This window comes from Papio anubis, chromosome 9, assembly GCF_008728515.1.
Source record: "Papio anubis isolate 15944 chromosome 9, Panubis1.0, whole genome shotgun sequence".
Lineage (NCBI taxonomy): Eukaryota > Metazoa > Chordata > Mammalia > Primates > Cercopithecidae > Papio > Papio anubis.
The window spans coordinates 82,388,938-82,405,888 of record NC_044984.1 but is presented as its reverse complement, the minus strand read 5'-3'; the positions used below and the strand labels follow the sequence as shown (position 1 = coordinate 82,405,888).

At 39.0% G+C, this 16,951-nt stretch overlaps 1 protein-coding gene across 6 annotated transcripts in view; it reads left to right on the top strand.

The window, feature by feature from the left end:
- Positions 1-3,872: 3,872 nt before the first annotated feature.
- The window catches only part of C9H12orf50 (chromosome 9 C12orf50 homolog), a 45,055-nt gene continuing 31,976 nt past the window's right edge, over positions 3,873-16,951 (top strand). For 3 of the 6 annotated variants that reach the window (XM_017946092.3, XM_009181388.3, XM_003906929.3), the window contains exons 1-3: positions 4,551-4,860; positions 7,147-7,266; positions 7,609-7,729. In XM_017946092.3, coding sequence (XP_017801581.1) covers positions 4,807-4,860; positions 7,147-7,266; positions 7,609-7,729 — 295 coding nt within the window. In that variant the 5' untranslated portion in view covers positions 4,551-4,806. Of the gene's footprint in view, positions 4,071-4,488; positions 4,861-7,146; positions 7,267-7,608; positions 7,730-16,951 lie in introns of those variants that run through there. The other 3 variants (XM_031650650.1, XM_003906928.2, XM_017946093.3) reach the window with 2 other exon arrangements.

The window sequence follows — 16,951 nt, the reverse complement described above, 5'->3', positions numbered from 1 at the left end:
GGAGACAAATGTCCCATTTTTTTTTTTTTTTTTTTTTTTTTTTTGAAATGGAGTCTCATTGTACCACCCTAGCTGGAGTGCAGTGGCGCAAGCTCGGCTCACTGCAACCTCCATCTCCCCAGTTCAAGCAATTCTCCTGCCTCGGCCTCCTGAGTATCTGGGATTACAGGTGTATGCCACCACGCCCGGCTAATTTTTGTATTTTTTTTAGTAGAGATGGGGTTTCACCATGTTGGTCAGGCTGATCTTGAACTCCTGACCTCGTGACCCTCCCTTGTCTGCCTCCCACAGTGCTGGGATTATAGGCATGAGTCACCACGCCTGGCCATAATAGTTGTTTTTTGTTTTTTGTTGTTGTTGTTGTTGTTTTTAAGACTAGAATGAAATTCACAACAGTAAAGAACAGAACTGAAGAAAATAAGAAAAAGAAAAAAGGGGGTGAGGGAGAAGGAAAAGAAAAGAGAGCTTGAAAAGGTAGAGAAGGTAAGACTCCAGGAATTCTAAAGACTACCAAAATGTGCAGATCTATTTTATGTGCTCTGCAATGACAAAACAAAAAAATCTCCATGTGAGTTTGACCTATTTTTGCCATGTCTACTGGAATATAGCTGTATAAACCTAACTTCAAAAAGTAGACACTTTTTTTCAGACTTTCTCCTTTGTAAAACAGGAATTCTCACAATGGCTTTAATCATAATGTTACATGTAATGTGCAATAATGGTGTTTGGTAAGAATATTTGAAAACAGTCCAATGAAGTTACAAGTTTGTAGGTATAGACAGTGTTTATCTGGAGGCAAAACCCACTTAAAATATTTCTTAGGTGTGTTTCTCCCAGTAGCTTAAGTACTTCATGGGTGTTTTGTGGTAGAGTTAGAAGACAGGGCAAAACAAAATATAGTTATATTTTTCTATGTATCTTTGCCACTGTCTGCAAGTGTTTAGCCAAATCTTTATTCTCTAGTTCATTTACCTCTCATACTACCTCGTTTTTAAAATAATGTTCAATTTACATTTAAAAACTTTTTTCTAAATTTTAGTTTATTTTACATATCAGATCTTTGTCCTAAAGCATTGTCTTCATTCTTTTTTTTTTTTTTTTTTTTTTTGAGACGGAGTCTCGCTCTGTTGCCCAGGCTGGAGTGCAGTGGCCGGATCTCAGCTCACTGCAAGCTCCGCCTCCCAGGTTTACGCCATTCTCCTGCCTCAGCCTCCCGAGTAGCTGGGACTACAGGCACCCGCCACCTCGCCCGGCTAGTTTTTTTGTATTTTTTAGTAGAGACAGAGTTTCACCGTGTTAGCCAGGATGGTCTCGATCTCCTGACCTCGTGATCCGCCCGTCTCGGCCTCCCAAAGTGCTGGGATTACAGGCTTGAGCCACCTCGCCCGGCCGCATTGTCTTCAAAAAGTTTATAGCAGCTTAGCTTGTTTTACGTAACCGAAGTGGGAATTCGTATTTGTCTCAGTCTTTTAAATTTCTAATTAAATATACATGACAATTTAAAAATACATTTTTATCTAGCCTAATCTGTGATTTTCATGGCACCTTTTATGTTATTTATTGATATGGTTTGGCTGTGTCCCCACTAAAATCTCAACTTGAATCGTATGCCCCAGAATTCCTATGTGCTGTGGGAGGGACCCAGGGGGAGGTAATTGAATCGTGGGGTGGGGTCTTTCCCATGCTAATCTCATGATAGTGAGTAAGTCTCACGAGATCTGATGGTTTTATCAGGGGTTTCCACTTTTGCTTCTTCCTCATTTTCTCTTGCTGCCACCATATAAGAAGTGCTTTTTACCTCCTGCCATGATTCTGAGGTCTCTCCAGTCATGTGGAACTGTAAGTCCAATTAAACCTCTTTTTCTTCCCAGTCTCGAGTATGTCTTTATCAGCAGCATGAAAGCAGACTAATACAGTATATTGGTACTAGTAGAGTTGGGTATTGCTGAAAAGATACCCAAAAATGTGGAAGTGACTTCGGAAATGGGAAACAGGCAGAGGCTGGAACAGTTTGGTGGGCCCAGAAGACACAGGAAAATGTGAGAAAGTTTGAACTTCCTAGAGACTTGTTGAATGGCTTTGACAGAAGTGCTGATAGTGATATGAACAATAAGGTCCAGGCTGAGGTGGTCTCAGATGGAGATGAGGAACTTGTTGGGAACTGGAGCAAAGGTGACTCTTGTTATGTTTTAGCAAAGAGACTGGCAGCATTTTGCCCCTGCCCTAGAGATTTGTGGAGCTTTGAACTTGAGAGAGATGATTTCAGGTATCTGGTGGAAGAAATTTCTAAGCAGCAAAGCATTCAAAAGGTGACTTCGATGCTGTTAAAATCATTCCATTTTAAAAGGGAAACAGAGCATAAAAGTTCAGAAATTTGCAGCCTGATGATGCAGTAGAAAAGAAAAACCCATTTTTTGAGGAGAAATTCAAGCCAGCTGCAGAAATTTGCGTAAGTAGCAAGGAGCCCAATGTTAATCCACAAGACCATGGGGAAAATGTCTCCAGGGTATGTCAGAGACCTTCACAGCAGCACCTCCCATCACAGACCCAAAGGCCCAGGAGGAAAAAGTGGTTTTATGGGCCAGGCCCGGGGTCCCAGTGCTGTCTGTAGCTTAGGGACTTGATGCCCTGTGTCTCAGCCAATCTAGCCATGGCTGAAAGGGGTCAACATAGAGCTCGAGCTGTGGCTTCAGAAGGTGCAAGCCCCAAGCTGGCAGCTTCCACGTGGTGTTGAGCCTGCAGGAGCACAGAAGGCAAGAATTGAGGTTTGGGAACCTCCACCTAGATTTCAGAAGATGTATGGAAACACCTGGATGCTCAGGCAAGTTTGCTGCAGAGGTGGAGACCTCATGGAGAACCCCTGCTAAGGCAGTGTGGAAGGGAAATGTGGGTGGAGCCCTGACACAGTCGCTACTGGGGCACTGCCTAGTGGAGCTGTGAGAAGAGGGCCACTATCCTCCAAATCCCAGAATGGTAGCTCCACTGACAGCTTGTACCAAGAACCTGGAAAAGCCACAGACACTTAATGCCAGCCTGTGAAAGCAGCCAGGACGGAGGCTGTACCTTGCAAAGCCACAGGGGCAGAGCTGCCCAAGACCATGGGAACCCACCTTTTGTATCCACATGACCTGGATGTGCGACCTGGAATCAAAGGAGATCATTTTGGAGCTTTAAAATTTGACTTCCCTGCTGGATTTTGGACATGCATGGGGCCTGTAACTCCTTTGTTTTGGCCAATTGATCCCACTTGGAGTGGCTTTGCCCAGTACCTGTACCCCCATTGTATCTAGGAAGTAACTAACTTGTTTTTGATTTTACAGACTCATAGGTGGAAGGGATTTGCCTTGTCTCAGATGAGACTCTGGACTGTGGACTTTTGGATTAATGCTGAAATGAGTTAAGACTTTGGGGTCCTGTTGGGAAGGCATGATTGGTTTTGAAATGTGAGGACTTGAAGTTTGGAGGGGCCAGTGGTGGAATGATATGGTTTGGCTCTGTCTCCACCCAAATATCAACTTAAATTGTATCTCCCAGAATTCCCACATGTTGTGGGAGGGAGACAGGGGGAGGTAATTGAATCATGGGGATGGGTCTTTCGCATGCTAATCTCAGGATAGTGAATAAGTCTCATGAGCTCTGATGGGATTATCAGGGGTTTCTGCCTTTGCTTTCTCCTCATTTTTCTCTTGCCACCGCAGTGTAAGAAGTGCCTTTCACCTCCTGCCATGATTCTGAGGCCTCCCCAGCCATGTGGAACTATAAGTCCAATTAAACCTCTTTTTCTTCCCAGTTGGGTATGTTTTTATCAGCAGCATGAAAACGGACTGATACATGTATGATGAATATTTTTTATTAATTTCTGCTAGGTTTTAATTCTTTGATTAAAGATACTAAGAGGAACATATCAATAACTGCTGATTGAAATGTTTCATTCTGGGAATCAGAGTATTTCACTTGTTTTCAACAAATTCTCAAAACCTTCAAGCACTCTGGAATCTTTCTGCTATAGGAAGAAGATATTTCTCTTTTTATGATGGATGAAAAATAAATGGAATTTGACTACAAGATGAGTAAGTAGCCCAATGTATTTTCAGGTAGCTATTAATATATCACAATTTGAACATGATTTTTCCCAAATCAATGGATAGCAGGGAGTACATATTGAAATAATTGTTTTTATTATCTTAGAATATGAGTATTTCATTTACCTATGTCAAATTTTTAGTGTTATCACCAAACCCTCTATAGAAACAAAGATTTAGAAATAGTTGTTTACTTCTGAAATACTTTTCACTTTCTATTATAAAAGTATAAACTAGTTTATAGTCCATATTCAACCAGAACATTGAAAGATTAAAATATGCTATTTTGTTTTTGCTAGTCCTTTTTTAGTTAATATGCTAAAACTGAGTAAGAAAACTACAGTTCACTTGAGTGAACATTGACCTACAGTTACATGTGAGGTCATTTATGATGAGCAAACAATGGATTAGGTAACAATGAGGAAAATTCTAGAAGTTTGAGTTTGTGTGCTTACTAGCAACCACTTTCAACATTTCTGCAAAGCTAGAGAAGGTATCTTCTAATTTAAATTTGTTTAATAATTATCTATTGTGTAATATACTGTCAACAGGAGGTCAGTTTTAAAGGAATACTACTGATAGCCTGAAAGACTGTGGAAAAGAAATTATTTTTCCCCCTTTACACACTGATAGTTTTTGTATTTGCATTCCTGCAATTCATATATATTTTTCAAAACAAACAAACAAACAAACAAACATTGGATTAGCAGCAAGAGAGTTGAAAATGGCAGAAGTTGGGAATGACTGCTATTTCTTTTTTAATTCCACATGCATAAAGGTAAATATTGTACAACTGACAGTACTTCACATGCTTAATTTGAGTAGAATGAAGGAAGATATGGCAATAACTTGCATTGCTGAGCCAAAATTTACTATTTTCTTGCAAGATATCTTATATATGTAAAATCTGGTGTAAAAGCCTAGCATGTATTTTTGACATACTGAATTTCTCTGAAGAAATCTGAGATAATTTAAAATTATTACTTGTTTGAAACTACCCTTATATATGCCAGTTACATGCCTATAGCTTTTGAATCTTCATGTGGCACTTTTGCCTATGTTATGGCACCTTGAGACATTAAATTCCTAATATTGAAACGTTATATGTTATAAGATATTGTTTTAGTTAATACGATTCCAGTCATTATAAATTCAAATAGTTGAATTCAGGTAACTGTCAAACTTATTGTAATAAATCTGTTTTCCTATTTGAAATTTATTTACCCAATCACTGAATTTTCCTCTGTCAAAAGTCTAAGTAACAACAAATATTTAAATATCATAAAAAAGAAAATAATTAATATAAACAAATTGGCCACATAAAGTTTATAAAGTTAAATGGGAAAAACTGATAATTCCTCCAACGTATTAGGATGAATGGATCTTAATAAAACCAGATAAAGGTAGAAACTCAATATTTGGAGCTTCGTGCTCATGCAAGAAATAATCCAGCGAAAAATATGTTATGTCTGGTTTCAAGTGTTTCCTCTCTGTTAGGAAACCTGAATGGACTCAACCTCTCTGACCACAGAAATTAGATTCATTTATATTACCTGTTAAATTAAATGCTAGGATAATAAAGAATAATAACAGATTTCATGTCCCAGGTGGGCAGAGCGTTCTATTTCCCTGCTGTATCCTCAAATACTTAGTACAGTGACTAATGAGTAAGTTACCAGTAAATAATTAAATGAATAAATAATAATAATAGCTCACAATACCTTGTATCACATCATTTTTGTAGCTAACCTGTGAGGAAAGTATTTTTTATTTCCTATACACAGATGAGAAAACTAAAGCACAGAGAGGATGAGTTAAGTATTAACTTTGTGACGATGGGCAAGTAGTGGAGCCCATACTTTCAAATACCAGTTTATTGACTTGAAAGCCCACAAACCCATGCTGTGAGAGTACATGGATCTACTTTAACAAGGGGGAGAGAGTGAAGATGGAAGTAGGAGAGAGATAAAAGATAAAGAACAACCATGGAACATGTGTCAAAAGAGGGAAGAATGTTATCCACCTCTCTTCCCACACAACAGGGGCTTGTAGTTTTTACCAACTGTGTGTTTGCGTTTAAAAGAACATAGAATTTCTTTAAGAAGTAATAGGCCGGGCGCGGTGGCTCAAGCCTGTAATCCCAGCACTTTGGGAGGCCGAGACGGGCGGATCACGAGGTCAGGAGATCGAGACCATCCTGGCTAGCACGGTGAAACCCCGTCTCTACTAAAAAATACAAAAAACTAGCCGGGCGAGGTGGCGGGCGCCTGTAGTCCCAGCTACTCGGGAGGCTGAGGCAGGAGAATGGCGTAAACCCGGGAGGCGGAGCTTGCAGTGAGCTGAGATCCGGCCACTGCACTCCCGCCTGGGCGACAGAGCGAGACTCCGTCTCAAAAAAAAAAAAAGAAGTAATAGTAGCCCATTGAAACAATCCACATCTACTTTTGTTGGCATATAAAGAAGTCAGTGAGTATATGTATAGGCAATTGTTTATCTTTCTAAGCCAAAGGCACAAAGCACATATATTTAATGTAGTACATCATAATATAATAATTAAAACTCCACAATAACTTAAATTTTAAGCTCCATAAAAACTTAACAGTATCTCCATAGATTGAGCAAACAGATCATCTAATAAAACGGTTGATTAATAGAAATCATTTTCACAATTAGAATATAGGTAGGGATTCTTAAAAGTTTCATCTGGGCTTTCTTCAGAACAAGAAATTAAGTTGTTCTGTCACTGAATTGTGATCAAAGTGTCACTGGATTCTTTTATCTCTATTCTTAGTGAACCATATGGATTAACGAATAACAAAAAGTAGCATTTTATCAGTGATTTGTGGCATGTTGTACTATTTAATCATTAGATTATCTTCTTGCTTTCTCACCAAAGTTAGACTAATTTGCTAAAATTTAGACTTATGGTCTAAAATTGATAGTGTATATCTTTGTGATTCTAATTTAATCTACTTGTATTTTCTTTAACTAATTAGCGACCTATTGTTGTTAAACACTAATATCAACATATTGAGCTTTCTACACTGTTTACTTTTTCTTTTAGGGTTCCCAGTGCCGATTCCGACACTGTGAAGAGGCCCTTGGCAGTGACACTGTGTGCTCATTATGGAGAGAGAGGAAATGTTTAGATCCACTTTGCAGATTTAGACACATGGAAATGCAGGTAGAATTACTTAGCATCATCATTTTTGTTAAAAAGCATTTCCCTTCAATAATGCTGAATTATACTTTTACAAAACAATAGGGAAGAAATCATTCTTCCATCTACTATTTGATTTTAGGCATTTTGCAATTTTTTCAACTTAATGGAGGAACACGTTTTAGAAATACCCATTGCATCTTTTGAATAGCAGGGCTTAGAAACACTGAAAGCTGGAAAACACACATGATCCTAAATCAGTTAACTGTAACCGTTTTTGTGTCATTGTGCTGTATTGCAGCGCATTGTATTTGTTGTGAATATGGCATCTGATCATTACATTTCCCCCAATCTCCTTTTATCTAGCAAAACTGCAGCATTTCATGCTTCTGGGAAACTCAGCCTCTTGGTTGTGTGAAGATCAGCTGTATCTTTTATCACAGCAAACCTCGAAATATCAATGGATTATTTTTGCCACCAAGTAGCAGTGAGTACATTTTTTGAATAACATGGACGTACCATATTCTAATCTTGTTTTGGAGTAGCAGCATAGACTGACACATTTAAAAAATATGACAATGGCCGGCCGTGGTGGCTCACTCCTGTAATCCCAGCACTTTGGGAGGCCGAGGTGGGCGGATCATGAGGTCAGGAGATCGAGACCATCTTGGCTAACACGGTGAAACCCCATCTCTACTAAAAATACAAAAAATGAGCCGGGCGTGGTGGCGGGCGCCTGTAGTCCCAGCTACTCGGGAGGCTGAGGCAAGAGAATGGTGTGAACCTGGGAGGCGGAGCTTGCAGTGAGCCGAGATCGCGCCACTGCACTCCAGCCTGAGCGACAGAGCCAGACTCCGTCTCAAAAAAAAAAAAAAAAAAAAAAAGTATGACAAGTTGAGCAATGCAATTTAGTAGCCAATGGGTAATTTGGAATGATTCTACATGAGATGAGAGAAAGTTTAGAATGAACCATTAAGTAACTAACAAGATGAAGTGAACAAAGAGCAAGTTAAACTTTCTCTATGTGTATCTAAAAAGAATTTTATTCATATGAAAAGTAAGACAGCTACCGACCTCACTAAATAGAAGGAGGCTGTGTCTTAGCAAAGTATCACACAACTGAAGCCAAGATTGGAGGTCATGCCTTCACTGGTGATCTCTGTGATTGTGCAGAAAGTTGTCTCGTAGGTGGAGAGAGCAAGGGAATGATCTGGGTTACACACTTTTGCTTCTAGTAGAACAGCTGTGTCTGATGGTTCTTTCTAACACCTTAATTGTGGAGAAAATGCAATGCCATTGCTACAAAAGCTGTGGCACTATTCAGTCTAACTAAATGGTACTGAGACTCTACCATGTGATGTACCTTAAATTCGGTTCTGGGAAATGGATACAGAAGACACCACAGTGTAAACCAGTGAATGTTAAGAACCTTGCTGACGAAGTTGGGGCTATTAGGTTTCCCTGATGCTTGTAACTACTCTACTTTCCTTCTATGGCCACCAAGTTTTTCTGATGGAATGTTTTTTTGTTTGTTTTGTTCGTTGTTTGTTTTTTGAGATGGAGTCTCACTCTGTCGCCCCGGCTGGAGTGCAGTGGTGCGATCTCAGCTTATTGCAGCCCCTGCCTTCTGGGTTCAAGCAATTCTCCTGCCTCAGCCTCCTAAGTAGCTGGGATTACAGGAATGCACTGCCACACTCAGCTAATTTTTGTGTTTGCAGAAAAATATACAACCATGCTGGTTGGGTTAAATTCATGATCACAAACCTCAAATGAGCCCTTACTGCTGACTGCCAATAACACTGCATGGTACTCCCCCAGTTCATTCCTATTCTCCCAGACTGCTTTTTATACCTCCTTTCCTCTCCTTAAACCTCCATTGTCTCTTCCTCTCTGATGATGACCTTATGTCTTACAAACTGAGAAACTTTTAATAAGAAGATAACTTCTGCGGTTTTCTGTCACTACATCTACCCACCTAGTAGCATCAGTACTTACTTCTTCCCTGCTCTTACCATGAATCATCCATACTCCTGTCTAAGCCTATCCTTCCACTTGGTAAGTAGATATTGCCTTCTCTTTTCTACTCTAAGACATTGATCTAATGATTCTTCCCCCTCTTTTTCTACAAAAGCATTATTCACTCTTACTGAATCATTCCTGTCACCATACAAACATGTATTTATTTAATTATTTAAGGAATTCTCCATTTTGATCTATTCTCTTACAAGCTACTACCCCATGTTTCTTCCCACTGCAATAGTTCTCCTCAAAGCAATTATTTATTATTGTGGTCACCAAATCCTCCCCCAATTCTTTCTTAATCCCATGCAAATCAGGCTTATTCACTCCTTTCAGCTGTCACATACACATTATTAAATCCAGTGGCCAATTCCTAGTCCTTATATAACTTGAACCGTGAGCAGGATTTGACACATTTAATCACCCCTTCCTTCTTGACATAATTTTTCTATCCAGCTTGCAGGACACATTCTCTTCATTTTTCTCTCTTTTTTTTTTCTTTAACTTTTATTTTAGGTTCTGGGGTACATGTGCAGGATTGCTATATAGGTAAACTGTGTGTCATGGGGATTTGGTGTACAGACAATTTCATCACCTGGATAATAAGCATAGTACCTGATAAGTATTTTTTCTGATCCTCTCCCTCCTACCAGCCTCCACCCTCGATTAGGCCCCAGTACCCAGTATCTGTTGTCCCTCTCTTTGGGTTCATGTGTTATCATTTAACTCCCACTTGTAAGTAAGAACATGTGGCATTTGGATTTTTTTTTCTGCATTAGTTTGCTAAGGATGATGGTCTTCAGCTCCATCAATGTTCTTGCAAAGGACACAATCTCATTCTTTTTTATGGCTGTGTAGTAATCCATGGCATATATATACCACATTTTCTTTATTTAATCTACCATTGAAGGGCATTTAGGTTGATTCCATGTCTTTGCTATTGCGAATAGTGCTGTGATGAACACACACGTACATATGTCTTTATAGTAGAATGATTTATGTTCCTGTGTGTATATACCCAATAATATGATTGCTGGGTCAAATGGTAATTCTCTTCTAAGTTCTTCAAATAATTGCTACATTGCTTTGCACAGTGGCTGGATCAATTTACATTCCTACCAGCAGTATATAAGTGTTCTCTTTTCTCTGTAACCTCACCAGCATCTGTTATTTTTTGACTTTTTAATAAATAGCCATTCTTATTGTTATGAGGTAGTAACTCATTATGGTTTTTATTTGTGTTTCTGTAATGATTAGTGATGTTGAGCATTTTTTCATATGCTTTTGACCACATTTATGTCTTCTTTTGAAAAGTGTTCGTGTTCTTTGCCCACTTTTTAATAAAGTTGTTAGTTTTTTGCTTGTTAAGTCCTTTATAAATTCTGGATATTAGACCTTTGTTGGATACATAGTTTGCAAATATTTTCTCTCATTCTGTAGGTTGTCTGCTTACTCTGTTGATAGTTTCTTTTGCTGTGCAGAAGCTCTTTAGTGTAATTAAATCCTTTTTGTTAACTTTTTTATTGCAATTGCTTTTGGCATCTTTGTCATGAAATCTTTGCCATGTCCTATGTCCAGAATGGTATTTCCTAGGTTATCTTCCAGGGTTTTTATAGTTTTAGGTTTTACATATAAGTCTTTTTAAAATTGTTTTAAAATTTTATTTATTTATTTGTTTATTTATTTATTTATTTTTGAGATGGAGTCTCACTCTGTTGCCAGGCTGGAGTGCAATGGTGAGATCTCGGCCCACTACAACCTCTGCCTCCTGGGTTCAAGTGATTCCCCTGCCCCAGCTTCCCAGGTAGCTGAGATTACAGGCGGGGGCATGCCAGCATGCCTGGCTATTTTTTTTTTTTTTAATAGTAGAGACGGGGTTTCACTATGTTGATCGGGACGGTCTCAATCTTCTGACCTTGTGATCCGCCCACCTCAACTTCCCAAAGTGCTGGGATTACAGGCATAAGTCACCGCACCCAGCCTACATTGAAGTCTTTATCTTGAGTTAATTTTTGTATGTGGTATAAGGTAGGGTTTCAGTTTCCATTTTCTATATATGGCAAGCCAGTTATCCCAGCATCATTTATTGAGTGGGGAGTCCTCTCCCTGTTTCTTATTTTTGTCACCTTTGTCAAAGATTAGATGGTTGTAGGTGTGAGGCATTATTTCTACACTTTCTATTCTATTCCATTGGTCTATGTGTCTTTTTTTGTGCCATTATCATGCCGTTTTGGTTACCGTAGCCCTGTAGTATAGTTTGAAGTTGGGTAACATGATGCCTCCCTTTTTGTTCTTTTTGCTTTAAGATTGCCTTAGCTCTTTGGGCTCCTTTTGGGTTTCATATTAATTTTAAAATATATTTTTCTAATTCTGTGAAGAATGTCATTGGTAGTTTGATAGAAATAGCATCGAATCTGTGAATTTCTTTGGGCATCATTGCCATTTTAATGATGTTGATTATTCCTATCCACGAGCATGGAATGTTTTTCCATTCATTTGCATCATCTCTGCTTTCTTTGGGCAGTGTTTTGTAATTCTCATTGTAGAGATCTTTCACCTCTCTGGTTAGCTGTATCCCTAGGTATATTATTCTTTTTGTGGCAGTTATTAATGGAATTGCATTCCTGATTTGACTCTTGGCTTGGATGTTGTTGGTGTATAGGAATGCTACTGATATTTGTATGTTAATTTTGTATCCTAAATTTTTGCTGAAGTTGCTTATCAGATCAAAGAACTTTTGGGCAGAGACTATGAGGTTTTCTAGATATAGAATTATGTCATCTGCAAACAGGGATAATTTGACTTCCTTGATTCCTATTTGGATGCCTTTTATTTCTTTCTTTTGCCTGGTTGCTCTGACCAGGACTTTGAATACTATGTTGAATAGGAGTGGTGAGAGAGTATATACTTGTCTTCTTCCATTTTTTCAAGGGGGAATGCTTCCAGTTTTTGCTTATTCAGTCTGATATAAGCTCTGGGTTTTATATAGATGGCTCTTATTATTTTGAAGTATGTTTATTCAATTCCTAGCTTACTGAGAGTTTTTAACATGAAGGGATGTTGAATTTTATTAAAAGCCTTTTCTGCATCTATTGAGATAATCATTTCTCAATACAGTTTTTATTTTTAGTTCTGTTTATGTAATCAGTCACATTTATTGATTTGTGTTTGTTGAACCAACCTTGAATCCCAGGGATATAGCATACTTCATCATGATGGATCAGCTTTTTGATGTGCTGCTGAATTTGATTTGCTAGTATTTTGTTGAGGATTTTGGCATCTGTGTTCATTGAGAATATTGGCATGATTTTTTTTGTTTGTTTGTTTTTTGGTTTTGTTTCTGCCATGTTTTGGTATCAGAATGATGCTGGCCTCATAGAATGAGTTAGGGAGGAGTCCCTCATCCTCAGTTTTTTGAAATAGTCTCAGTAGGAATGGCACCAGCTTTTCTTTATAAATCTGATATAACTTGGCTATGAATCTGTCTGGCCCTGGGGTTGGTTTTTTTTGTTTTTGTTTTTGTTTTTGTTTTTGTTTTTTTTTTGCTTGGTAGGCTTTTTCTTATACATTTATAGAACTCAGTATTGGTCTCTTCAGGGTTTCAGTTTCTTCCTTGTTCAGTCTTGGGAGGTTGCATGTGTTTAGGAATATATTCATTTCTTCTAAATTTGCTAGTTTGTTACCATAGAGGTGTTTATAGTAGTGTCTGATAGGTTTTTGTATTTCTGTGGTGTCGGTGGTAATGTTCCCTTTGTCTTTTTTTTTTTCTTGGCTCACTGCAACCTCTGTCTCCAGGGTTCAAATGATTCTCCTGCTTCAGCCTCCCAAGTAGATGGGATAACAGGCATGTACCACCATGCCTGACTAATTTTTGTATTTTTAGTAGAGACTGGGTTTCGCGATGTTGGCCAGGATAATCTCCAACTCCTGGCCTCAAGTTATCTGCCTGCCTTGGCCTCCCAAAGTGCTGGGATTATAGGCATGAGCCACTGAACCTGGCCTCCCTTTGTCATTTCTAATTGTGTTTACTTGGATCTTCTCTTTTTTTCGTCTCTATTAGTCTAGGTAGCAGTCTATCTTTCTTATTAATTTTTTCAAAAAATCAACTCCTGGATTTGCTGGTCTTTTATGTGGCTTTTTGTGTCTCCATTTCCTTCAGTTCAGCTCTAATATTGGTAATTTCTTGTCTTCTGCCAGTTTTAGGGTTGGTATTCTCTTGCTTCTCTAGTTCTTCTAGTTGTGATGCTACGTTGTTAATTTGAGGTCTTTCTTTTTGATATAGTCATTTAGTGTTTTTAATACTATAGGTCATTTAGCCTATTTAGTGCTATAAACTTCCCTGCTTAACACTGAGTTAGCTGTATCTCAGAGAATCTGGTATGTTGTATCTGTTCTCATAAGTTTCAAAGAATTTCTTGATTTCTGCCATAATTTCATTGTTTACCAAAAAGTCAATCAAGAGCAGGTTGTTTAATTTCCATGTAATTGTATGGTAGTGGTGATTTTCTTAGTATTGATTCCTATTTTTATTGTGCTGTGGCCTGAGGGCATGGTTGGTATGATTTCAGTTTTTTGTTTTTTGTTTTTAAATTTGCTGAGTATTGTTCTATGTCGAAATGTATGGTCAATTTTGGAGTATATGTCATGTGATGATGAGAAGAATCTATATTCTGTTGTTTTGAAGTGGAGAGTTCTGTAGATGTTTGTTAAATCCATTTAGTCAAGTTTTGAGTTTAGGTCCTGAATATCTCTGCTTTTCTGCATTGACAATCTGTCTACTGCTGTCAGTGGGGTGTTGAAGTCTCCCACTATTATGGTATGGGAATCTAAGTCTCTTTGTAGGTCTCTAAGAACTTGCTTTATGGATCTGGGTGCTCTTGTGTTGGATGTGTATATATTTAGGATAGTTAGGTCTTCTTGTTGAATTGAACCCTTTACCATTGTATAATGTGTTTCTTTATGTTTTTTAATCTTGTTGGTTTAAGTCTCTTTGGCCTGAAATTAAGATTGCAGCCCCTGGTTTTCCATTTGCTTGGTAGATTTTTCACAATTTCTTTATTTTGAGCCTATGGGTATCATGGTATAATATGTGCAACAGGTGTCTTGAAGACAGCATACTAGTGGGTCTTGCTTCTTTTCCAGCTTGCCACTCTGTGCCTTTTAATTGGTGCATTTAGCTCCTTTACATTCAAGGTTACATTGATATGTGTGGATTTGATCTTCTCATCATGTCGTTAACTGGTTTTTATGCAGACTTGTTTGTGTGGTTTCTTTATAGTGTCACTGGTCTGTGTTCTTAAATGTGTTTTTGTAGGTACTGGTAGCTGTCTTTCTTTTCCATATTTAGTGTTATCTTTCAGGGCCTCTTGTAAGGCATGTCTGGTGGTAAAAAATTCCCTCAGCATTTGCTTGTCTGCAAATGATTTTATTTATCCTTCACTTATGCAACTTAGTTTGCCTGGATGTGATATTCTCGGATGGAATTATTTTTTCTTTAAGAATGTAGAATGTAGGCTTCCAATCTTTTCTGGCTTGTAAGGTTTCTTCTGAAAGGTTCACTGTTAGCCTGATGGACTTCCCTTTGTGGGTGACCTACCCTTCTCTCCAACTGTATTTAACATTTTTTCTCTTTCGATTCAACCTTGGTCTCTTTGTTTTTCTTCTTCCTTCCTAGTGCTATGTTACCACTCTCCCCAGGTTCTTCTTCCTCTTTTCCCCAATCTCTTCCATGTGCAGTGTTTTAGGAATTAGTTCTTGGTTCTTTTTTTCTCTATTTACTTTCTTGGTAGTCTCATCTGGCCTTATGATTTTGAATATGATCCACATGTCAGTGACTCCCAAATATAACAAGAGACTCTATTTTATCTGGTGCCCTGTTAACTCTCTGAAATTTTCTACCACACTGTATTATTTTACACTGCTGATAAAGACATACCCAAGACTGGGCAATTTACAGAAGAAAGAAATTTAATGGACTTACAGTTCCACATGGCTGGGGAGGCCTCCCAATCCTGGAGGAAGGCAAGGAGGAGCAAGTCACATATTATATGGATGGCAGCAGGAAAAGAAAGAGAGTTTGTGCAGGGAAACTCCTCTTTTTGAAATTGTCAGATCTCATGAAACTTATTCACTATTATGAGAACAGCATGGGAAATACCTGCCCCCATGATTCAATTGCCTCCCATTGAGTTCCTCCCACAACAGGTGGGAATTGTGGGAGTTACAATTCAAGATGAGATTTGGGTAGGGAAACAGCCAAACCATATCATTCCATCCCTGACCCCTCCCGAACTCATATCCTCACATTTAAAACCAATAATGCCTTCCCAACATTACCCAAAAGTCTTAACTCATTTTAACATTAACTCAAAAGTCCACAGTTCAAAGTCTCATCTGAGACAAGGCAAGTCCCTTCTGCCTATGATCCTGTAAAATCAAAAGCAAGCTAGTTACTTCCAAGATACAATGGGGTTACAGGCATTGGGTAGATACAGACATTCCAAATGGGAGAAATTGACCAAAACAAAGTGGCTACAGGCCCCATGCAAGTCCAAAATCCAGCAGGCAGACAAATCTTAAAGCTCAAAATGATCTCCTTTGACTCCAGGTCTCACATCCAGGTCCCACTGAAGCAAAAATTGGGTTCCCATAGTCTTGGGCTGCTCTGGCCCTGTGGCTTTGCAGAGTATCCCCTGCTCCTGGCTGCTTTCATTGGCTGGTGTTGTTTGTGGCTTTTCCAGACACATGGTTCAAGCTGTTGGTGAATCTACCATTCTGGTCTGGAGGACAGTGGCCCTCTTCTCACAGCTCCACTAAGCAGTGCTCCAGTAGGGACTTTGTGTGGCAGCGCTGTCTCCACATTTCCCTTCCAAACTGCCCTAGCAGAGGTTCTTCATGAGTGCCCTGCCCCTGCAACAGACTTTTGCCTGGGCATTCAGGCATTTCCATATGCCCTCTGAAATCTAGGCAGAGGTTCCCAAACCCCAGTTCTTAAATTCTGTGCTCTTGCAGTCTCAACACCAGATGGAAGCTGCCAAGGCTTGGGGCTTGCACCCTCTGAAACCATGGCCTGAGCTGTACCTTGGCCCCTTTCAGTCATGTTGGAGTGACTGGGACACAGGGCACCAACTCCATAGGCTGCACACAGCATGGGGACCCTGGGCCTAGCCCATGAAACCATTTTGTCCTCCTAGGTCTCTGGGCCTGTGATAAGAGGGGCTGCCATGAAGGTCCCTGACATACACTGGAGACATTTTCCCCATTATCTTGGGGATTAACATTCGGCTTCTTGTTAATTATGAAAATTTCTGCAGCTGGCTTGAATTTCCCCTCAGAAAATAGGATTTTCTTTTGTATCTCATTGTCAGGCTGCAAATCTTCCAAACTTTTAAGCTCTGTTTTCTTTTTAGAACTGAATGCCTTTAAAAACACCCAAGTCACATCCTGAATGCTTTGCTGCTTAGAAATTTCTTCTGCCAGATACCTTAAATCATCTCTCTTAAATTCAAAGTTCCACAAATCTCTAGGGAAGGGGCAAAGTGCTGCCAGTCTCTTTGCTAAAACTTAGTAAAAGTCACCTTTGCTCCAGTTTCCAACAAGTTCCTCATCTCTATCTGAGACCACCTCAGTCTGGATTTCATTGTCCATATCTTTATCAGCATTTTGGTCAAAGCCATTCAACAAGTATCTA